The following is a 24,983-nucleotide window of genomic DNA, read 5'->3' on the forward strand; positions in this document are numbered from 1 at the left end:
TTGCAAATTATTAGAGCTGTACGGAGTAAGGATAGGTAGTACTTTTATCGGCTGTGTAAACTTGGACACATTTGCTCACTAACTGAATTAACAAGCATGGTGTCAGCGCGCACAAGCAAACATGAATGGATCACCCTCGATGACCGCAGACAACCACTGTCATAATGCTGGCGTGAGCAAGCAGCAGCAGCAAGGTTCGTGCGGTCTATCGCTTCAACGGAAACTGAGCAGCGAATGCACAGCGCATACAAAGGTCCGAGCCGTGTGGAGATCGCTTTCAAGATAAGGCGCGCGACAGCCCGCAGCCGCGCATAGTACAAGTACATAGAGTAGAAGCCGCACCCCCTCTCTCCTGCGCTGCCTTCCTGCTTTCCTCGCTTGGGAGATTGAGTTGCCAGTTCCCCTTGCGCCTGGTTGAGAGATACGCATTTGGTGCCGCAGCTAAACGTTGCCTCCATTCCCTCCCTTCCTCCCATTCCCCCATGGCGTTTCGTGCGATGGAGACGTTGCGTTTGCTCTCCGCTGTGCGTTCGCTTTCCGTGTAAGCTTACACTCGCACTTTTCACTTGATTAGAATTGGGTGCATCATTGCACTTTTTAGACATCTTGAATTTTGGTATTCGATTGTAACACGAGGATCGACGAAGAATTCATTACCCACTGCAAGTGCTTTTCATTATAGCGTTGTCCCATTGCAGGCGACACTAACAGCCGTGGGGCCAGAGTAGATGCAAAAGCATGGCTGGCTTCACTTCGTACCGCTGATTTGAAGATATCGTCGACACGACATGACACCGTATCTTTTGTAGCTGACTCTCAAATTCAACAATATTATTCCTTTTTCTAATTAAAACTAGCGTTTTCCAATTGTCCGATAATTCAGAAAAATTTGCAGCCCCCTCCACATCTATCGGAAACGGTACTTATTTGCGTAAAATATAGAATTTCAATGTAAGAAAATTTATGTAACGAAGCAAATTGCCGATTTTACCGGCACTGTTATATAGAGGTTTAACTGTAAACGAATTGCAAGTGGTGGCTGGCACTTGAAATCTAAATGCTGTTAAACAAGTTGTGGCAGTGTAACTTGTGAACATATATTTTGTTTCCTAATGTGTCATTTCTTATTTTGTCAGGTGCGTGTCTTGCAAGGTAGGGAACCACCCTGCTTTTTGAACCTCTTCAAGGGCAAGATGGTTGTCTACAATGGAAAACGGCAAGAGGAAGCTGTTGACTCAGGTTAGTTGGGGCAGCACACAGTGCAAAAGGGCTACTTCTAATTTACAATCAATGCATTGCCCAGATTAGCTCGACCTCCATTACCACATGTGGCAATAAAGGCAGCCATTTTACTTTGACAGTTTGGCTGGCCTTTGTGTAATGCTGTGGAATGTGATGCTGTGTGCAATTTTTTATTATGAATGACTGACAAGTGGCTACTTCAGTCGATTCTGGATATGTCACTCGGATATATAAAATTACTGTCTATATTGAACAGTTGTAAAATCCCCTTGAAAATTCCATGCAAAAGTATAGCGGTGTACTGTCGGTACATCGAACTCCCGTCCAGCACCACATTCGATATATGGAATGCTGCGCCCTGCTGTGCCCCTGCAAGTGCACTTCACCAGCGGAGGTGTGATCACTTCTCGCGTCATCGGAAATATTTAATGCTGACAAATTTGAAATGGCACTGTTTTGGCAAAAGCTGTCAAACAAGAGATTCACTCTGAAAGGCAGTACATGCCACGGAGGAAAAATTGGCAGGGTTCTCTGTTTTTGCTCACTCTGGATACAGATGGCTCTCGCAAACTGCGCCTGTTCATTATCGGCAGGAGCAGATCGCCCGTCTGCTTCAAGAACGCGAAAGGCCTCCTGGTCCGATACATTCCACAAGAAAATGTATTTTTTCACTTAGTGGCGCTGGGCATGGGATGTCGATCTGGAGGGGCTGTGCCATCAGGTGTGTCTTAAATGGCATTTTAGGATTCCGCAGGGGAAGGGCTGGGAATGAAGGGATGTACTGACCGCGAGGCATTCAGACGCTGAGCGGCATGCAAGAGGGAACATGTGGACTTTTAGGCAGTCGAGAAATGAGGACGACTGGTTCGAACAGGAAGTCTGTTCCGAAACATATCGCAATAGTCCGCCTTGCTTGTTGCCTGCGTATGATAATCGGCTGTTTCAATGGCGTGTTGTTGGTATTGTAACGGACATGCGGCCGGGCACATTCGCATGCAATTCCCAGTATAAGTGTGCTGATGGCAGCATGGTGCATATCCATGCAGTCTAGCTTGCTTACGCGATGCGCCCATTGCTACTTTATCTTGAATAAAAAACTCGCAAACAGTCACTTCGACGTGCGCAAGGTGCATTGCGGTCTCGCGCCTGGCGACCTTTTTGGTTACATTGCAATCAGTATATTGGACCATTCTGCAGCGTGAGCAACTAGCAACTCTTGTGAGCAAAAAATAAGGCAGCTTTTGTGCATTTCACATGGCTTTGGAGAAGCAAAAGGGTAAGTTCCCGCTTTTTACGATCTCGGGAAACTGTCAGAGACGTGCGGACATCTCGGATAACCTTCAGATAGCCATTTTATTTTTGAAATTATCAATATTTAGAGCTATATCGCAATCTCCGTTGAGTTCGATATATCCGAGATCGGCTATATTTATTTCGGGAGTTGTGTTTCATCATCAGGAGTTGTTTTCACAGGGGTGGCTCTAAGGCCAATATTCACAAACGGGAACTTCCCCTTAACTTTAGACTTAAGTAGCCGGTCGATGCTTAGCGTGTTTCATAGACAAATCTTGTACTTAAGGTAAATTTTAATCGGCACTTGAGTGCCGGAAAGTAAAGTACAGCCATTGGCAACCTTAAGCGCGACTTTCGCTACCCTCGCCTAGCAAGCAAGATGGTCGACTGTTACGGCAGCCTCACCGACTTTGCCGATTTTGCCGGAACTGTGCACAATATTACGGAGGATGAGGCATACCAATATGCTTTCTTTTCTTCTTTTCTTTTTTCCATTGTCCGTGCGGTTTGAAAACGCACAACACACACACAGAGATGCACAAACAGCTCACGTTTTCAGCTATAAAAAAAAAAGTCAGGACGGCGACACACACAATGGCAGTGGCTGCGAGAAACAATGTGAACTTGTGGCCAGACGAGTTTGAGTAAAGCGCTAAAACCAAATAGTTCTTTGTATTTTACTCAGCAGAATGTGCGTGCAAGTACTGCAACATTTATATCCGCATTACTCTGCTGCAAAAAATTATTTTTTTTACGATTGAACCGATCGTACATGTAAATTATTTACATATCCTCGACACCAGACGGCATACTTGCCCCGAAAAGTGTTAATTTCGAAAGTGATACTTAAGTGTCGTTTTTGAAGTACTCCTAAAACTTTCCTAACACTTGTACTTTTCCCGTACTTATTGACGCCCTACTTAAGTTCCATTTGTGAATACGGGCCTAATTCTTTCATTTCCTTAACCCGCCGCGGTGGCCGCATTTGGCTGAACCAAGGTCGCAGAATTAAACCCCGCTGTGGCGGCCGCATTTCGATGGGGCGAAATGCAAGAATGCCTGTGTCCCGTGCATTGGGGGCACGTTAAAGATCCCCTGGTGGACAAAATTAATCCGGAGTCCCCCCACTAAGGTGTGCCTCATTATCAAATCGTGGTTTTAGCGCAAAAGACCCCAGAATTCAATTCAGTTTTTCTTTTGCTTACTTTTTCTTGCTTACAAAAGCTCTGTTCTTGGCGAAAGTGACGCTTTGGATGTTTTAGAGCAAGATTAATCTACCACTCCCGCCTCTTGATTTCTTGCCCTGAACACCCGTTTGAACAGCTTTGGGTGGGCAAATTTAATGCACACCCCTCCGCTGTGACATTCCTCGTAGCCCAGATGTAGCTCGGAGGCTTAAAATGTAATTACTTATTCACTTCTAATCATGCACCCAATCAGCCAACAAATCAAGCAAACGGTAATAAATTGTCATCTACACAATGCTTAAGTGTTGTCTGGGTAGTGTGACCTTCATCAAGTGGTGTTGCCCCGTTGCAGGAGACTGGCACATGTTTGTAGTTCGTGGTGAGTGCCCCTTGGAGGCAGCTCTGGTGGAGACACCGGTTGGTGTCCAGAACCTGCGCAGCCGTGGCTCCTTCCTGGTGCTGAGTCGCTCTACCGGACGCATGTACCTGTGGCATGGGACCAAGTGCAGCCCACACTCCCTGGAAGTGGCACAGGCTGCAGCAAAGGCCATTGTGGAAGAGTGAGTCTCTACTCTGCGTTAACCCATGCTATATTTTTGGTGAACTTGGCTTGCTCACCAATTGTACAGATCATTCTTTCTGGTGACACACATTTCTATTAAGTGTGAATGGTGCATCTGTTGCTCTTCAGCTCTAGCGGTCTGTTTCTTCACGTCACAATCATTTGGTTAGGTGCTTCTAAGACCTGTAAATGCTACTTGAAGAACCACAGGGCTCCCTGTGAAATTGTTTTGCAACACTTACAATGCAATACATGCATGTGCATTGAAAATGACCACTGTCTTAAAAAAAAAAAATGAACACTAGAGATTTTGTTGGTTCTATCTTGTATTGCCACACCGGAGTTAGCGCTGACAGCATATGAATATGGTGCAGTAAGGAGGCTACCTATCAGACGAGTCATTTGGTTACACAGCGCTGCTAAGGCAGAGAAAACATTGGCAGTGGCTTACAATTGGTTACTCTGAAATGTTGCCGAGTGTCTTGAGGTACTCTCACCATTGGCCCACACATTGGCACACAAGTCTGTCATCAGCTGCGTTTCCAAGCACACCAATGTGCGAGGGAAGACACTGTAATTCCATGTGGAATCCTTAACTTTATGTTGTGCAATGACTGCTTTAGTCCCCTGCAATATCCACTAGAATGCCTGGAGTGCTGGCTTGCAGTAAGATGTCACTGCCAGATGCACTTGGCAGTCAGTGAATCTTTTCTTTTAGACTGCCCAGAGTTTTTCAAGGAGCAAAAGACTCATTGAACAGTTTTAACGTAGACTGGCTTCGTTTACAACCTAGGATTATTCTTCCCACATGGACACTGAATTTTCAGACGGGAGATGTTTCGCCTCTTGTTGAAGCTTCTTAGATGAAATTGTCCAGTGAGTGGTGACGTTTCGCACTAGTACTTGCTAGTAGCCACAAATTGCTTGATGTTGTAAGATTGGACTTGATGGAGTGTAGACATCCTACCTTTTCTCTGCCCGATTTCCTTGTTCATCCCTCTTAACAGCATTGGTGATAATTCACATGCCTACGCCACCTGTAACTCCGTGGTATAGTAGACTTCCGTTCCTTTGACTTCCATTAATTTGACTGCGGGTAATTTGATCATGACGGAATTGTTCCGGCCGGTGCCCAAACATTCCTGTGGGACCACACTTTCTTTACTTCGATGCTGAAATTAGCCTTCACCGAATAATTCGAACCTGGCTGACCATATGCATGCGACTGATCCTAGTGGCAACTCTCACTAGCGGCAGCGTCCGTTCTGGTGGCGCTTAGCACACAGTGAGTGCGTTGAACACACGTCAACTCCCGTTGAAAATGCCAATGTTGGCCTGCCCCAGGAAGATCTTAAAACAAGAACGGTAGTTCATAATGAATTATTATAGAATTTATTTGGTTCTAATGCGGGCCTTTTCCAAGAAAATTCATCTGAAAATTGCTTGGGCAGTGCAATCTGATGCGAAACCAAAACCGCATTTGCAAAAGGCTACCATCAGAGCCTTCCTAGCCAGCATCATCGCCTTTGCCATCACAAGATGGCTACCATTGATGTCGACAGAACGAGTAAAACGAGTTCTCGCATAGCACAGTGATGATGACACAGCACTTTCAGTCTGATTAGGAAGCCGCATTTCAATAATTTATTTTACGCACTACTCTTTCATTACCGCACCTATAAAAATCAATTTGATTGACAGTTTTTCTACTTGTTAAACATTTTAGTTGGAATTCTTCTACTAGCAACATCTTGCACCATCTGAAATGGTGACTGAACTTTAAACGTTTGTCAGGTCTGGCAATTTTTGGCGGATTGTGGAGTCTGCAAACATAACACTTTGACTGGAGTTAGTGTCTAAACTAGCCTCCAGTCCCCCAACACTTTTTCAATGAATGATGCAGAATATGCGCTTAGGTCGACTCGGCAACATGATTTTGAAGTGCCAGTAGCAGTGAAGACACAAAATCTTATCTCGGGTTGTAAATTTTCCGGTTTGACGTATAGGCTGTTTGAACAATGTTGCAAACAACGGTAATGCTCATGAGTGCGTGTTATTTTGATAATTGTGTTCGACTAATATTAAGTGCAACTTTATTTTCCCCACCGTGGGTTGCTTTTATCCATCAGCACTTCGACAGCATACGCACAAATTTTTCTGAGCTATCCTTCCACTCGCGCTAGAGCGGGCAGTCAATTTGACCGACCTTTGACTGAAGCTTGACTAGCTCTCTAACCTCCTACATTTTGAACACTGCCTGTGCAAGTGCTCTTATTCATTACTGTACAATATTGTGCAACACTCCACATTACTGTACATCACTGTACAGGAGCTGAACAAAGCATGTCGAGGCTCCAGTACCAGTCGAATGCGCATTAGACCACCTTGCTTATGCTACTCGGAAAAACTTTCACCATTTACAGAATTAGTTCCTCTTTTCAAATCTGCTTTTAGTTTTCTGATAGCTCATTTGATTAATTTTTTGCACACCGTGCATTTGTAAAAACAATGCAGTTTTGTGCAAGCTGAGGCAATGACATTGAACACTAGAAAACACTAAGAAATAGCTCATATTGCTCCCAATGAATAATTCAATAAAGCAAAAAAAATATAGCAACATTTGTTTTAGTCTACAAAAAAAATTCCGCTGCTCAGTTTCAGTTTTACCATTCTCAACGAAGAAACTTTTGAAATGATCTCACTGAATATGTTTGTGGAAAGCTCTCAAAGTTTATTTAAATTCGGGACATGTCAAAGCTTAAGCATGCAAAATTTCATTATGATCAGACTACAAAAAGTGCACAAATCTTAGTGCACACTCTCTTATAATGCTAGAAAATGAACTGAGAAAAACACGTTTGAAAGTTAAAAAAAAAAACAGTCGCAACGCTAGACTTGGGCGGGGAAACGAGTTTTTTTTTCGTATTTTGAGCAAGAATGTGACACTACAGAAGTAGGCTCTGGGAAAAGAGGGTTAGGCCTACATTCCCGCAAAAATTCAGAGCAGGCAACGCTGCAGAGCGAAATGCGATGTGCACGAAATTTGGCTAAATTTCCACTTTCACGAGCTGCTGTGGGTGCTTTTTGAATTTTTTACTTCTAGTTGATTCTCGGCTTCCATCTTGAAAGTCGAGCTTTATATGTCTAGGCGAAATTGTATGTAGCTAGGCGAAATCGCCTCTGTACAGAAAACTATCATCAGCATTGGCTTGGGTGTCGTCTTCTTCCGCAGCTGGCTCGTTGGCACTCCTTGGGTTGTGCTCGTTATGCGCTCGTGCCACTGCTCCCGCATTCGTTGTCGTTGTCTTTTTCCACAGCTGGCTGCGTTGCTGCTCATCATTCCAGTGTAGAATTTCACTTCTCTTCTGTCGTCGTAATGGGGAGGCCGCGTTTACGGGGGTATGAGCCATTGCTTAAGAGGGCATGAGCCATTCATTGTTTTGCGTAACGGACAGATTTAATTTTGAAGCAATATAATTTCGAAGAATTGCAAGCGGCAATCGGCGGGTGAATGCTGCTAACCACGCTGCTGAGCAAACTGGAGACATCGAACGCAAGCGACAACGGCGGTCTGCAGGCGTACCGTCAGTGACGTCGTTCTCTCCATCACAGCCGAACGTGTGTGTAACCTCATCATTGAGAAATACTTTAATGAACCCTTGGGATTAACCCAATGATAAACACCGGGGCCGCACGTTTCAGCTTTGCTGGTTAACCATCTTCACGGTGTGGAAGGGCTGACAAATTTTTTAATACACAAAAGAGGAGGCTTGGAGGTATACAAAACACAACGAAGAACAAAATCAAGTTTTTTCTTTTGAAAAAAATCGCGGTTTTTCAACCCTTATCTTCCCTTACACAGCAAAGCTGATCAAATGCAATAATCAAGTTTGAGGAGGCTTTTGCATGCTCTCTGACCTGACAACCATTTCTCCACGAGCCTAACGAATGCAGTAAAAAACAAACCAAGAGCCTGCTGCAATGAGTAAAAACAAATGCTCTCTTCAGAATAGGAACTTGCCTGTTTTCACATTTGTGGAACTACTGCTTTCCCACATAACATGGCCATCACTGTGGCTAGTTATCGACACCAACAAATCTTCATAAAATTTTTTTTGCCTGATCTGACTTATAAAAGTTGGAAACTAGGAACCAGGTACATATTTTATGTTTCCGGCTTTTTTTGCTCTCAGTACTTATGCTAAAAATAGCAGATTATGACTTTCATTAGTGTTCTTTGAGGTGCTTCTTTGAACTTTCACATAAGAATTCATTCAAAACACTAGTGATCAGGCTATAATTTTATCCATCGCAGTATATGTTGTGACTACTATGTCTTGAAACAAAATGTTAAAACATAAAAGCACCGAAAATTAGGACATTTCTAGCGTTAACAAAATAGTTAAACCAATGGCAACAAGTCACGTCACATGTTTTTGCTATGTAGTCTAGGCATAGGCCACTATCCAATTTGTGATTGTTGCGAAGCTGTTTTATAAATGCAGAATATCGCACATTATGGACCATATGAAGGACGACATGTTGTGTTCCTTTCTAGACAGTGATAAATTGCCTGAGAATGATGTTGAACATTAAGTAAATTTCTATTCTGTGTAGGTAAAGTTTGGTGGTTTTGTCTTTTTCTTAATGCCAGAATCAAGGGCATGCTACGTTTTTCTTCCTGGGTGAAAAATTCCGTGCATGTTCAATTTTTATTTTGTTGCTCCAGTGGACATTTTTAGTTGGTTTTCTTTGAACCCAATAGAGTTGGTGCACATTCTATTCAGGGGCACGTTAGAATCTGGGAGCATGCTGCCAAATGAATCGGCAATGTATTTTTTTTCTGCCTCTTGTTTAATTTGACCCACCAGATAACTTGACAAATTTCATTGGGCCCGGTCAGGGTTGAATTAACGGAAATTGACTATTTTTTTTCCCCCCACATAAGTGAGGGGAGCAGCAATTGCCAGCAGAGCGATTGCCGGCATGCTTTATATAAGTGGATTCACTGTCACCAACAGCCTTTTCACCATCTGCAAGTGCAAGAAGTGCATAGGACACATGCCTTGCTTATCATGCTTATCATTTTGTATTGTTGTGACATTGTTGCAGAACTCCAACAGAGATGGCCATAGCAAAGGACGTGGAGCTGAAACTAACAGAAGTGAGAGAAGGTGCTGAGGAGCGAGGCTTTTGGGATGCATTCGGGGGTGACAAGAAGAAGAAACAGCACCTCTTCGTTTCCCTCTTAGACAGTGAGTGTGCCTCGTTGTAAGCAATCATTGTTCTGATGTGTCCTTAATATGACAGACATCTGGCAAGTGTGCTGGTATACATTCTTTTGTGTCACTTCACCAATCCATCCACCAGCCACAATGGCTTAGTGGCTATGGATTTGTATTGCTAAGCGTAAGGTCATGGGTTTGATTCCTGGCCCTAATGGCTGCATTTTGATTGGGGCGAAATGCAAAAACGCTCGTGTAATGTGCTTTGTGCATGTTAGAGGACCCTAGGTGGTCAGAATTAATCCCGAGTCCCCCACTACGGCGTGCCTCATAATCATATCGTGACATTGGCACATAAGATCCCTGAATTTTTTTTTTCACTAACTCATTCACCCTACTTCTTCCAAATGTTCTTTCAAGGCACTGACTAGTATGGAGTGGCTCTTTCAATGCTTAGACACATCTTGCTAACTCAGTGACTGGGGTAGTCTACTGCTGAACACAAGGTTGCAGACTTGATTCCAGGCTACTGCCACGTTGCTTCAATATATTACTCGGTCAATAATCAATTAATATTTTTACGCTTGCTAGCTACTAATATTGTGGGTTTGCAATCATAACAATTGCAACTCCTCATTTGCAGTGGCTGGTAACCTCAAAGAAATCATTACATTGGTAGGTTTCTTATCTACATTGTGATATGAAATTGCAATTCTTATAAATCTGTTGTAACTGTTTTTTCTCCCGCCTAATGAACCCTCCCCCGAAATTGATGTTAACATTTCTGAAAAAAAAAAGTGGGTTCATTACGCAAGTAAATATGGTAATCAATAAATTGTTTTATCTGGTTTTATCAGCACGCCATCGTGCTGATGTTTACATGGATCTCGTCAAAAATTTGTCTAGCATAAAACTCATGCCAAAAATGTTGACTAGTTGCCATGTGTCATGTATGAGCAGTCTTACAATTGGCAAAAAGTCAACTGAAGGTGCTGCCACAAAAGTCTCAAAAAGGACCTTCAGCCAGAAAACTGTGTTACATTGTAGTTATCTTTTATCAGCTCTGCAAAGCACGACTGAGCTATTTGAAAAACACTATTCACTCAAGCATCTCGAAAGGATCATAAGTTAGCTACATGTTGCAGGCTGGTGAAATTCTTTTAACTTGTTTGGTAGTGAGGTCGAAGGTGATATTGCTGTATATTGCTGTATTGATGTTGCTGATATTGCTGTATATTGTATGTATGCTGAATGTGATATTGCTGTATGCTGTTTTACTGCAGTGGTCATTGTTTCGGAAATGTTGTTGCAATTCATTGATGTACTTCTGCCGTCAATAACAAAACTGTTTCATATTCTGCAGGCACACTTGATTTCGATTTCACGCCGAGACTCTTCCACATGACACTGGTGTCTGGCACATTTGAAGCCAACGAGGTGTTCTGCCCCTTTCAGAAGACTGATGTGCCTTGTGCCTATCCGTTCTTGCAGTCAGACTTGTACAATGCTCCACAGCCAGGTGAGCTTGCAAAGTACATGTGGCTTGCAGGAGTTCTTGTACTGAGGCTGATTTTCTCTCAATGAATCCTCCTGAGCTGACTTTTTTGATAAGCCACAGTCTGTTACAAATGCCAGGAAAAATGGATCTGGTTAACACAGTGAACTGCAGTCAATTTATTCTGTTAATTTGACCTTGATAGGACAAATGAAATTGATCGAATTATTGTGCTTGTCAAATTAACCAAGAAGCAGAACAAGACACTGAAACACACTGATGATTAATTTCGCAGTATTTGCCAAAGCCTAACTTGCCTATGAATCTAATGTGCACCCACTTTTTATGGGTTCAGAGTAGAAAACTAATGTAGAAATGACAGTAGAGCTTCTAAGTAAGTAAGTCTAATGTGCACCTGATTTTTTTACCAAGAAAAAGTAACATACCCCTGATTCTGGCGCTAAGAGATAAAACCAGCGAACTTTATCTTTACAGAATGGAAATTTTACTACACTTAATGCCCTTCGTTATCATTCTCAGGCAGCACTTTATTGCTGTCTATGAACTGCAACATGTCGTCCCCCATGCAGTTCATTGCGCGTTTGATATTCTGCATTTACCAAACGACTATGACTAACCACTTCCCTAGTTCGTCCTGCGATGCATGCAGTTCTGCAAAACACCAAACGCGTGGCGCGACTTGTGGCCACTAGCCTAGCATGTAAAATAACATACCTATTGAATTAACTTTCATCATTGTACTGAAAGCACTGCATTGTTGTCGTCTTGCTACGTGAGCAATTGTTCTGATGCCATCTTTTGAATGCAGTGGCGCTGGCTAGGCTTACTGTTGTGATAAGGGGCTGCAAATGTTGTGAATCTGGTTTTGGTTTCATATCCGATTGCACTATGCGCGCAACTTATGGAGGACTTTTCCTGAGAGAAAAAAAAAGTGTTAGAATCGGGTAAATATGTGATCATTCATTATTAGCTACCATTTTCACTTGAAAATATTCCTAGGGCAGGCTGAAAATTTGCATTTTCGGAGGGAGATGTGTGTTGGACGCATTCACTATTCCCACAGTGTTTCCAAGATAGACGCTGCCACTATTGGGGTCACCTTGGTATTGGGCACCATGCTAACCAGTAAAGTTGGCAATGGCCAATTTCAGGATCAAAATGAGTTTGGGCCCATAGAATTGTATGGGGGCTAGCCGTCTGGTACTGAATGAAACCAAAGATTCAATTACCTGGAGATAAATTAAGGAAGTCTAACGGTATTTTCACTCTAGTGTTGATTAGCACTAGAGTGAAAGAGTTGGTGCTTGCCCAACTAACACTTTCCTGGATGTGAACTTTTACTTGAATAGGTCTGAAAGTTCCTGCTTTGTTTGGAATGTATGGTAGATTCATATTGTCAGTCATATGCCTCCATGTGAGCCTGTTTTAGTTCAGATTAAAATTGGGCACCACAGAACCCTGTTATAAGTTGGACACAGCTAAATATTTTGTATTTGACTTCAACATAAGCATGCAGAGTTTCACACATGTTCCCCTGTAACCACTTTCTACCACGTATTCTTGCTGCACTGGGTTTGGCTTAATGTGTGACCTTCACTACACTTTCTTGAAACAATTTAAGTCTTTCCCTTCCATGGAGAAAATAGGTGTTTTGTAGGTTACGGCAGATCTTTTTTTCTGAAGGAACTACTGCATTCAATATTTAATGTAATACATAAACAAATAGCCGAATGAATGCACTTTTCACGCATAAGTTTTATTAACGAGATATATGTCATAAAAAAGATGTAAATTGTCAATCAAAATTGTGAGATAACATTGAACAAATTTTGCAAAGAAGACGCTTGGCATCTATTAAGAAAAAAATGTGACGAAAATTGAGATACACTTGAACCTCGTTATAACGAAGTGTGATATAATGAAATAATGTATAATGTAATAATGGATGTGATGAACTAGATTTGTCTCCGAAATCCAAAAATACCTGTCCGTTGCACGCCGAGTGCATCACTTTCCGCGGCTTTCGGGACTCCTTCGCCGTGGCAGATCAAAACTCCCGTGTCCCTGAGTCAGATACGTTGTTGCGGCCTTTCTCACTGCCACGCGTAGCAGCGCACCTACACACAAGCAGCAGTTCCCTATTGCACTTCTCACCTCACCTGTCTTCGCGAGCTGCGCCAAGATGCGCGGCTAGGCACGGTGGTGCGAAAGATTAGTGCAGATTAGTGCATTCACTTCTCAGAGGTCTCCTCGGCGGAATCTCAGTTGTCATGCCCATACTGTGCATCACACTGGCATCGGTGCAATCTCGGAGGCCACGTGCCTGTTGAACCAAGCCGGCACGGCGAAGTTTGCTTGCCTTCTTGATCACACAGCGGAGCGCTGTTGTCTGCCCCGGGCTGCTCGGCCATGGCGAGCCATGTGGAAAGTGAACTCGATGGACCATCACTATGGAACAGAAGGCAGCTAGCTAAAGGCTCTCTTGTCGGGTCCTAAGTCATGTGTTGCACATGCTGAAAATTCTTTTGTTGTTTTATTCAAATTTCATGGAATACCCGTTCAATGAAAAATTTCGATTCTTTTCGGAGATAGTGCCGATTAGACAGCATACACACACATACACAGCAGACAGTGCATACGGCAGGCATTGCCAAATCCTGACTGGGAGCTTACCACTGTCGTTGAAAAGAAAAGTGTACAATCATTGCATTCTACCGGTGCTAACATACTGGGCAGAAACTTGGAGGTTAACAAAGAAGCTCGAGAACAAGTTAAGGACCGCACAAAGAGCGATGGAACGAAAAATCTTAGGAGTAACGTTAAGAGACAGGAAGAGAGCGGTGTGGATCAGAGAACAAACGGGGGTAGATGATATTCTAGTTGACATTAAGCGGAAGAAATGGTGCTGGGCAGGCCATGTAATGCGTAGGATGGATAACCGGTGGACCATTAGGGTTACAGAATGGATACCAAGAGAAGGGAAGCGCAGTCGAGGACGGCAGAAAGTCAGGTGGGATGATGAGGTTAGGAAATTCGCAGGCGCAAGTTGGAATACGCTAGCGCAAGACCGGGGTAATTGGAGATCGCAGGGAGAGGCCTTCGTCCTGCAGTGGACATAAATATAGGCTGATGATGATGATGATGATGATGAGACAGCAATATATTTTATGTATCTCGTAATCTGTGGCATATTTTTTTTCTTGGTAGATACCAAGCGTGTTTTACATTGTTCAATTTTATTCCACAATCTTGATTCTGGCAATTTATTATCTTTTTATGACATACATTGGGTAATAAAACTTTTATGCGTGAAAAGTGCATTCATTCTGCTTTTTGTTTATGTATTACATCAAATATTGTGTCCAGTGGTTCCTTCAGAAAAAAATATGGTGTAACCTACAAAAAACACCTATTTTCCCCATGGTAGGGAAGAACTTATATAGATACATTTGGCCTAATAAATTGTTTTGTCATAAGAACAATCTTGAAATGGCGCGCAACGGGTTGGTACAACAGAGAAGACGACGAACACAGGCCAACATACAACTAGCTCAACATTTAACTCTTTTAAATTGTTTTGTCTTCTTTGCAGCTGTATTCTTCCTTGACAATCGTCATGAGATGTACATTTGGCAAGGCTGGTGGCCAGCGAACGACTCTGAAACGGGCCTGCCTCGCATTCCAAACAGTTCAGAAAAGGTGCGGTGGAATACAACACGTCGCCTGGCCATGGAAACAGCCCTACACTACTCCCAAGGTACATTTTTTTCTTTTCATTTTTCTGTGAACACAGTAGAACAAATAATAAAGAAGACTCAGCCTATCCACTTTCCAAGCAGTTAGCAAAGACTGCAGTGTACCCACTGATGCCTACCAACATCATAGTGCAACTCTGTACATCAAATAGACACCATCGCAAAAACTTAGCACATGCTGAACCCTCATCAAGAAAAGTTGGTGAAATAAGAGCTAGGTATGCACTATTACGTACATTTGAAATTTGGTGTTGTAGTTTGATGCTGCACTGTATTGAAGCAGGGTGGTTAGAGAATTCCGGATAGGTTTACCTGGTGGGTTTACTGTTTAGGTTTACCGTTTTCAGGCCGGCAGAGTGGCTGCATCGATGCCTCCCCACTCATGCAAAAAAAAAAAAAAAAAATGTGCCTTATGCAGTAGCATGCAACTTTGCACCTTATAACTTTATCAAGGAGCCAGCAGTCGCATGGCCCAGTCTTGCCGTGTCAGCAAAATCGAGGCATTCACTTCTATGGGTAGCCTTATCTCTTTATTCTATGCCTTCAGATGTCTTTGGCACCCAGTGACGATTCAAAACTTCTCTACCTGTCAGATCGCACAATACGGAGTAGCTTGCTGCTTATCTTGTACAGTGGAATCTCATTAATATGACCTTCACGGGAACTGGAAAATAAAATGTACCATCTGAAAATGGTATTATCCGAAATACATTGCTCCTATAAGACATTGGCCGGTAAAATAACAAAAAACTTACTATCTCGAAAAACATATTACCGTAAAAGCTGGTCTATAGGTCGAACCGGAATATAGGTCGACCCCCAACTAATTCTAAAAATGACAAAAAAAAAATCTTTCAACGGCAAAAGTACCGAAAGACACCCTTACCTTTAAACAAATGCGACTCGGCCGGTTGCACAATGGTGACAGTATTTAGACGAGGGTCGACTTTTCGCAATGGTTTTTTGAAAAAAAGTTCGACCTATATTCCAGTTTTTACTATGCAAAATCGTATCAACGAGATTTTGCTCTAGTAGTGGGAGCAGTAGTGGCAGGAGCAGCTGGCTTATCCTGCTCCAATCATGTCCTTAACACCATCAGGCAGTAGCTAGGATGTACAGTTAAACCTGCTTATAACGAACTTCCATATAACAAATTCCTGGATATAACGAAGTTTTTCTATTCCCCGCCGTTACTACATAGAAGCACATGTATTTGAGACCTCTACGTAACGAAGTGGCAGCGGGAGACCCCCTCAAAATAACGAATTTTCCCCGCTGACAACCTAGAGATTTCGCCCCAAATTTTGTCGTTTTTGCGCGAGCAGCAAACGGAAGCATCTTCTCCGCCGCGACGGAATGCGAAGTGGCGGCGTCGCGCTTGACGCGCTTGAATTCACAGCGACTGCTAGGCAAGAGCAAGCGCACTTGTGCGAGCGTGCGCGAGGCGGGCTTGCATCCCGCGATCCGGCGATTTTGCCGCCGCGGGCGTGACCTTTCCCCCTCCCTTCATTCAAACCTGATCCCGCCGCTTGCTGCAGCGGGCCTAGCCCGCCAAGCCGGCACTCTCCTTTCCTGTTGATAAAAAAAAAAATTTTTTTTTCAACGCGCTGGCAGCGCCACTCTTTGGTTAGTGCGCAAGTCTCTGCGCTTCACTTCACTAACCTGACACTAGGTGACACTATACAACGCTATCGTCTCGCACGCTCTTCGTTTCCAACGCCTCGCGCTCGTGCGAAACGACACGCGTCCACGCATCCAGTACCTGGTGTGACATTCCAAGGATGAGTGCTTCGACGAAGAAACGCAAGATATTGACCTTGTCTGCAGTTCGCTTTGAAGATAAGCCCGCGTGGGCGTATACTTTTTCCACATCGCAGATCGCTTTCAAGACACGGCGGCCGCCGCCGAAGTAAAACGCCTCCCCATGGTCTCCCTTTCTCGCCTCCTCCGCCGTGCCTAGTGCGGAAGCATGCTTCCGCCCCTCCCTCCCTCTCTCTCGCGCGCGCACGCGCGAGATTGAGTAGGCTGACCCCCGCAAGCTTTCACTCGCACACACAGCGTACGGCGCGCGGCGGCGATCTTGCCGTGTTTGGACTCTACACGGAACCTCAAAGCGACGTTCACGGTGAAGGCACAAATGCGCTTTGCAATAAAATGTGCTTCTGCGCAGTTACTACTCCGACGGTAACAGCGAATTCGCACTCCCTACCGGCAGCTTCTCCGCGTTACCGGGAACTTATCTCGAAGGCCATGCTTTTGTGTGCGGCACTCGCATCTGCCACAGGCAGTGTTTAAAAATTGCTTGATGTCTTCGCAGAAACACCTGGTATATATATTTGCAACCAACAATGTAGCTTTAAAGTGAGTGGTGTGGCCTGTACTTTGAGTGTTTAAAAAGGTGCCCTGATCCCCTTTTTATCAAAGTGGAGAAAGGCATTTGAAGATAAAATAGGCTACTTCAGAAATACTTTGCTGCAAAAAGTACTTCAATGCGTTTAGCAAAAGCGGAGTTATTGGCACTCACACTGCCTCCACTGTGCTCCCGTTCCTTCTTAAATGCAATGCACTGCGAAGGCTACGGGAGAGCGGGGTGTGCCCACAACGCTGTGCCTGCTGAACGTCACCGTGGCGTGCAGTTCAAGTTTGATTTTGGATGTTAACGTAGATGCCGCTACTTCTGATTTTGGCGCCTACGACGCACCAAATGTCGGGCAACCGCTGTTGTCTTCAGCGAGCCGCAGTGCGCTTAGACAGTGGACTCGTTGTGGTGGCCGCGGTATCTACGGTACATAGCACACCGCAGCTTCATGCAACTGTAGTGTGTTATGCACAGTGTTTGCGTTGTGCATGACAGGGCTTGAGTGCGTTCTTGCGGTTTATACTTCAGTCTGACCATGTTAATGTGGTTCAGACTGGCTTTGTCCTTCACCAGCTTGAACAATGGATATTACCTTATTTATTAAAATATAAGGCGAGGTTTTCCCCAGAATCCATAGCCTCATTCACTCCTTGCCTTACATGCAAATTTTGCCTTTAGGTGTGGCTTCATGGCATTTCGAATTTCTCCTTACAGTGTGGCTTTATGGCACCACGTGCGGCTATGCTGTGAAGCCATACTTAAAGGCAAAATTTGCACGAAACTTGCACTCTGCGTGGTGAAGCTCCCTTCCCCACCTATTTCATGGTCACCATTTTGCGTTCAGGCTGTGTTAGTAATTCAGTATTTCAGGCATTACCTGCCGAGTCTGAATAATCCGTCGGCTACTCTTTGTCGCCTTATATTAGTAGGCATACTTAAGCTGTTTTTCTTTGGTCCCCAAACTGCACCCTCGCATTATAATCGTGACCACCTTGTAATTGAATAAATACGGTAGCGACATCAAACTTAGCATTTTGAAGTGCTGTGAACAAGTCTGCCAAGGCGTCTAACCAGTGGTGGCCTGGAGTGAGCGCGCGGTGTCAAACATTCGTGTAGTCTGATTATAAGTTTCGCGTGGTTCAAGGCTAGTTGAGCCTTCAAAGCTAGTCGAAATAAGTGGGACCCGACCACTTTGACACTGATAAGCAGGATGGCCAGTTTAATTCTTAACCGGGCGGCTGTGGCTGAGCGGGAGCAGACTATAGTCAGCTTCTTCCAGAAGTACGTAATTATCAAAATTCGAATGCAGATTTTCACTTACTTCAGCCTGATTATTAAACTTCGTCAATAAATATACACAGTAACAGTAGGAAGAAGCACACTGTTCCAAACAGATCCAAACACCCTTCTTGATTGATGTCAGCTAATGGCCAGTAGCAGCCGCAATTTTTGGACACTTTATGACAAAGTAAAGCATCCAGAAAAGAGTGAGGAATATGGCTTCTATTCAAAAGAGCATTTGAGAGAGAGGTGACTTCGCGCTCCACTTACGTGTTCCATGCACCGCACACAACTGCAAAACTCTGCTGAGATGCTCACAGCAGCGTATGCTATCTGCAGACTGTTATTTCATCAAGCCCGAGGAGTGGTTCTGGACCCATTTAAAAGGATGCACCTACCGATTCTGTGCTGCACAACTACAGCCTTATACGGTGGAATCCCGTTGAGATGATCCCGGGAAATAAGCGTATCATCCAAAAATGGTATCGTCTAACGTATTATCCAACCAAATCGTATTATCTGGGGAAAGAAAAGTAACATATTAACCCAAAAACATATTATGCAGAATCGTATCAATGAGGTTCCACTGTACAATTTTTATTATGTCAACAGTGGTTCGTAAACTTTTGTTCCCAATAGTATATTTGAGCTTGCTTAACTTGACACTACTGTTTTGTAATCTGAAGTATATTGAGTAATGTGGATAGCAAATAAAATTTGCAATTGCAGTTTTTATAATGGTACAGCTGCACATGATACCGGCATTTGCAGTTTAAGTATAACCAAATAACCTCCCTTTTCATTTTCTTCTTTTGCAGAAACAAATCCCAGTGACCCTCCGAAGGTGTACCTGGTGTTTGCAGGCTTGGAGCCTGTGGAATTCACCTGCCTTTTTCCAGAGTGGCAGGACAGGGATGACATTGCCACGATCAACATAAGAGTAAGTATATGAGCTGTGAGCAGCAGATTATTGGGAGTTTAAAGTTCTGCTCATGCACAATGCAAGTGTGCTCGATTTTATGAGATGTTTGTTAGACCACTTGTGTTGCCAAGCTGTTTTATTCCACTAGTCGATTCAGTGACCAGAGCATGCACTAAGTAGAAATGTGGCCAACTCTATCCAGAAGTGAAAAGGTAAAATTGTCCTTAACCCAGGGATAACAAGAAGTTATGACGGAAACCCACATGAGTCTCTCGGAAAGCTTTGCAGTTCAAAAGAAATTTATTTTAGTCCGGGAATCAAACCTAGAGCCAACACTGCTTACTGCAGCAGTCATCCTACCATCTTAGCTAACCAGATTACCAGAGGAGCAGGAGCTCAGTGGGTGGCAGTATGAGGCCGAATAAATCAGCAACTCGACTCCTAGGGCCACAAGACGTGGCAAATAAGATGTGTGGCTATCTGGAAGTAGTATTTGCAAAATCGGAGATGGCGGTTTGTGAACAGCAGTGAAGCATGGAGATAACCTGATCTGCACTCCAGCACTGCTGCAGGTGTTCTTAAACATTTCATCGGTGGTAATTTTTTTTCATAGCTATAATTTCTTGAAAATTTTGCAATCAGCTGCATTTCTTACTTGGTTTGTTGAACTTGCTTCAATTTTTTCATTCTTCTGCTGCTTACCATTGCTAACTATTGGTCAAATACTTTTCTTTCTGCAGGAAGATAGAACACATGGTGACAGGCTTTCAGTCCAGGAAACGCTTGCCCAGCTCACGAAGACCCACTACACACTTGAGGAGCTGAAGTCTGTCCCCCTGCCTGAAGGTGTTGACCCACAGAGGCTCGAGTCTTACCTAACCGACGAGGACTTTGAGGTTTGCACACTGATAATGTTTTCATGATGCCTCAGTGGGATTGCTGAAAATGAGTGATGTGCATTTTTTTATAAGTGTTGTTGCAGCTGAATTGGTGGTAAATACTCTCGGTGATATGATCGGGGAATCATCAAGCCGGCCATTTTATTGCCCCGTACCCCCTTAATTTCCCGATTGTTTCACGTTTTTTGGTGATGTGAATAATGGGTGGTCCGAATTTTTGCGCCATGCCGAAAGATTCGTATCATTGAGATTCTACTGTAATTGGGCAGGGTTCTACAAGCACATGCGACATATTAAAAAAAAATAATTCAATTGTGAGGTGCTTCTCTTGGTAGGGGTGCCATGTCATGATTCTTGTTTGGCACAAGAATTGTTTCACTATGCAAGATTGCAGGGCACATTGTTCTGCGAGCTATTTTGTGACTACAGTGTCAGCAAATTACAAATGTTCCAGCTTATTGTAGGTGCCGTGGAATGGTGCTGTGTCAGTCTTGTATTCTGGCACATTTGTTTTTTTTTTTCACTTTAGCGTATGCAAAGGTTATGTTGCTTGTACCAGTGCCACATAGTGCATGCTGCACAGGGTGTCTACCATCAGGGAAAACCTGGAATTTTGAGGGAAATTGTCAGTTCTGGAAAATTCAGGGAAAAAGCTAGGAATTCTCACTTTAGTTGCTTTGAATAGAAGTTGGTACCTCCAGTGACCAGGAAGAAGCAATGTTTTCAACTGAACTTTTGCAATCCACAAATAATGCTACTTTATTGGTTTTGTCACTTTGAGCCTGTCAGGGTGATTAAACTATCATGATTCAGTCAGATCTGTTACAGCAGACTTCCAATAATTTGGCTCTGGTTAATTCGATCCCGACTGAAGGTCCTGGCCAGCGTGCATACATCTCTATGAGCCGTAACTTTTATTCTTCGATCCTAATATTGGCCTTCGCTGGATAATTCAAACTTGACCAGTTGGAACACATGCGATGACCACTATGGTGATCCCAATAGCTACCCCTTTAGTGGCAGCGTCCATCGGCAGAGCTTTGTGGACAGTGAATGTGTTGAACACGCATCATCTCCCATCGAAAGCTGCTTTCAGCCTGCCCTAGGAAGATTTTCAAGCAAGAACCATAGCTCACAATGTCTGATTGTGGTATTTACTAAATTCTAATGCGCACCTTATTTTTCCTTGAAAATTGGGCCGGAAACTGCCTGTGTGGTGCAATCGGATACAAAGCCAAAAGTGCCTTCATGGTGGTCGTATGCTTTATTGCATAACACTGATGTACTGCATAACACTGATGAAGCTGCCTTCAGGAAACCAGCCGCCATTGTGCAACCCTTATTAGACCCTTGCCCATTTATTGGGTGCGCATTAGATATCTACTTTTTTTAGGAGCTTTAATGTCACTTCTGCGCTAGTTTTCTGCTTTGTACATGCAGAAAGTGGAAACCTGTTTGATTCGGGGGCATGTTAGACTTGGGCACAAAACTGCCAGATAAATCAGCAGTGTGTACTTCTTTTGAGTTTTGTTTAACTTGACCCGTCGGATAACTTGGATCAATTTTGCAGGTCCCGTCACGGTCTATTTAAGGGTAGTTCACTGTAGTGCATCCCACCTTACTTAGTTTACTGGTAGCAGTTTAAAATTAGCGGCTGGCATAGTAACGTGGCAAGTTATAAACCACCATTTTCTTTCTTGCACCTACACTTAGTCCCATATACTGCTGAGGCAACTTTCATAAAATGTCGGGGAAAATCTGGAAGAAAAAAAAATCGGGGAACTTGGAAGTGCCAGCGTATAAGAGACAGATGCATACGTGCAGGAAGGTGACTGCGCTGAACAAGTTTTGCTCCAGCCAAATCATTAGCTGACTGTGTTCCACTTGTTTGCTTTACACACCTTTCAGGCAGTGTTTGAGTGCACAAAGGCCAAGTTCTACGGGCTTCCAAACTGGATGCAGAACAAGCACAAGAAACAGGCCGGCCTTTTCTGAGGGCCTTGAGAAAATTTCATGCAAGCCTAGAATCGAAGAGATGTCGCTTCGGACGTGCGTTCACTTTGAAAGTGTGGTCTCCCCAGTGCCAACGGTGCCTAGCAAGATGTCTGGATTAAGTGATGAACCGCTCTATCGAAAAATGTACATGCATTCTGATAATTTTGCATCTTCTCCGTAATTGTTCATGGGAAAATGTGGAATATACGTGTGAAGTTTGTGTTTTCTGTATGAATTACATGAGAAATGGGGAATTATGAGAATGCATTTTAAAACTTTTCGTTATGGATGGACAAAGGAGACATTAAAGAGGTGCATCTGCTGCCAACTCTGCTGTTTCCCGCCCTGTTGCTAGAAATGTTTTTTTTTTTTTCGTTTCCTGCCCCTTGCTGTGATGTGATGAGATTTGCTCATGTGTGTCTCGCCTGGACCCCGTAACACACCTTTAAATATTGCAGCCTCTTATGAGCACGTGACGACGACCACCAAATGTGATTTTTTTTTTTTGCAAGTTGTCACATGTCTGATACGTCATCCTTCTTTTTCTACATCCTCCTTTTCATTTCTTTCTTCGCTGTTTCTTTTTTAATCTATACATATCTGTGGTCGTGCCTTTCTTATTTAACGAGGTTGTATTTACGTCAGAATATATAAGTTCCATTTAGGGACAAGCTGTTCATAATTTTTTATTTACCTGTGATCTTTCAGACGTATTGCACAACATGGAGATGCAGTTGACTTGTCATTTTAGTGTTTGTTGCAAAAGGAAAAGACAGTGTATTCTATATAAGGATGATTGATTATTCTGAGGAATACCTGAGAAGTCATGAATGCAGCCTTGAACAATTTATTATAGGCCCCTGGAAAGCCCATGTATCACCTGCTGAGGAGCTATCTGAAATGCAGTACTCTCTTCAATTTCTAAGTGTGGCCAGAGTATTTTTGTACGTTACTTAATGGGGAGCGACAAAGCATATAGTGGTGTATATTTTAACAAGAAATGTGAGGAAATTGACAGCAATATACAATGTGAGACATCTGCAATCCCCATTTTGCAGTTTTAGCTTTCTAACCTACAGTGTATATACAAGAGAAATATTATGCCTTACCAGTTTGATTTCTTTGTTTTGTTTTGTAAAGGCCTTTTGTTCATAATATACTAGAAGCTGCTGAATATACACTGTTAACTTATTTCACATTGAAGGAAGATTTTATTACAAATACTATAAGACAAAATTGCTTCTAGACTGCTGGTGAGATCACATGAGAGCTATGGCACTTTATTGTATATACACTTATAGAGCTGTATATTTTTCGCAAAGATTATCATTCAATGTTGTGCACAGTTTTTGTATCTCGCAATCTGGTTGTGTTTATATAATTTTTTTTTTGTACATTGTGAAGTGATGTTGAAAGCCTCAATGTGCATGGATGCAGAGTACGAGTCAGAAGATATCTTAACCAGTGCAGTTTCTAGCAAAGCATGACATGCATGGTCTTCTATTTATCACAGGGTTCATTCGCGCTTGCCAGGGAGCATCGGGAATGCTGCGCTTAAGTTTTTCTTTGCTCTTTGTTGAGTGTGCTCCTTCTTTGTTGTGTGCATACACATCTGTTGTGATCATGCTGACAAATGCTACAATATCTTGAAATGAAATGCAAGTTTAAGTGATAAAAAGAAGTGCTTGCATACAATTTCATTTTTTTTTTCGGTGCATTTTTACTGATTAGTCTAGACAAGCTTTTCTCAGTTGCTTGGCAGCAATGTTGCTGGCAGCAGTATTCCTAATGTGATTTGAGAGTGCTTCCTTAGATTGGCACAGTATATACAATCAGTTTGGCAAGTGGCTAGGCCAATATTTATGTTGAAGCACCCTGCTGCTTCATTGTCCCACATGCACTTCAGGTTGAACAGGGTGTTCTGTACACATACGCTGAATGGATCCAGTATCACCAACAGCTTAATGCAGTGGCATCCATCTTGTGTTAGTGCATTTGGGAAAACCTGTAACAGCTACTGTGGCTTTCTTGTACCATATTTGAGGTTCCACAGTTATAAAAATCATGTCCATGCTTTGCAGTGCTTATTTGACTGTGCAAATGGGGCATTTTTAGTTCATATGATATTGCGCAAAATTCAGAATGCCAAGGCACAAGTTACAGCAATCTTGAGTGGCTTGTTCTTTTTTGACTGAAGCAAAATGTGCTTGCCTGGTTTGCAGAAAGCTTACTATACATGTCTTGAGTGTGCAGGTCTAATTTTGAACCTGGCGGAGCATGGCATTGGTGTTTTTACCCTGTATTCTTTTTATCTCTTCAATATTAAAAGGATATGTTCCTTATGAAACAGCATTGATACTGCTTACAAGTTCAGGCTTAGTCAAATGGCCACGCTGTGTGTTGTGTGTGTGCTTCTTCCACAATCTGTCAAACTTTATAAAAAGTACATTTTTTAAGACAAGATTTACATGTTACTAGCATTTCTCTGTAAATAAAAACTGGTCGCTGTGTGCTCCCATTTTTCATTTTCTTAGTGTATCGCTTCCTCGCTCTAATACTGGAGCTGCACATGCACTGTTTAGCAGATACATGTCCTCTTTAACAGTGTTCTGCTATGACGGCGTTAACTAGGGGTGTGCAAATAGTAATTTTTGAGACTGAATGGAATATGAACCTATGGTGCCAGAAACGAAATCAAATGTAGAATACCTTTCTAATTGATTTTTCATGATTAACAGCCACTTTCG

The 24,983-nt window shown here is 43.0% G+C and overlaps 1 protein-coding gene across 2 annotated transcripts in view; it reads left to right on the forward strand.

Annotated features, from left to right (window-relative positions):
• LOC119442432 (supervillin-like) overlaps window positions 1-24,754 on the forward strand; it is a 49,727-nt gene extending 24,973 nt beyond the window's left edge. For both annotated transcript variants that reach the window (XM_037707311.2, XM_049662133.1), the window contains exons 16-23: window positions 1,137-1,239; window positions 4,075-4,282; window positions 9,397-9,539; window positions 10,873-11,028; window positions 14,618-14,782; window positions 19,239-19,360; window positions 20,083-20,238; window positions 22,150-24,754. In XM_037707311.2, coding sequence (XP_037563239.1) covers window positions 1,137-1,239; window positions 4,075-4,282; window positions 9,397-9,539; window positions 10,873-11,028; window positions 14,618-14,782; window positions 19,239-19,360; window positions 20,083-20,238; window positions 22,150-22,236 — 1,140 coding nt within the window. In that variant the 3' untranslated portion in view covers window positions 22,237-24,754. The remainder of the gene's footprint in view (window positions 1-1,136; window positions 1,240-4,074; window positions 4,283-9,396; window positions 9,540-10,872; window positions 11,029-14,617; window positions 14,783-19,238; window positions 19,361-20,082; window positions 20,239-22,149) is intronic.
• The last annotated feature ends 229 nt before the right edge of the window (window positions 24,755-24,983 follow it).

The sequence above is a fragment of the Dermacentor silvarum genome, chromosome 2 (genome assembly GCF_013339745.2).
Source record: "Dermacentor silvarum isolate Dsil-2018 chromosome 2, BIME_Dsil_1.4, whole genome shotgun sequence".
Classification (NCBI taxonomy): Eukaryota; Metazoa; Arthropoda; class Arachnida; order Ixodida; family Ixodidae; genus Dermacentor; species Dermacentor silvarum.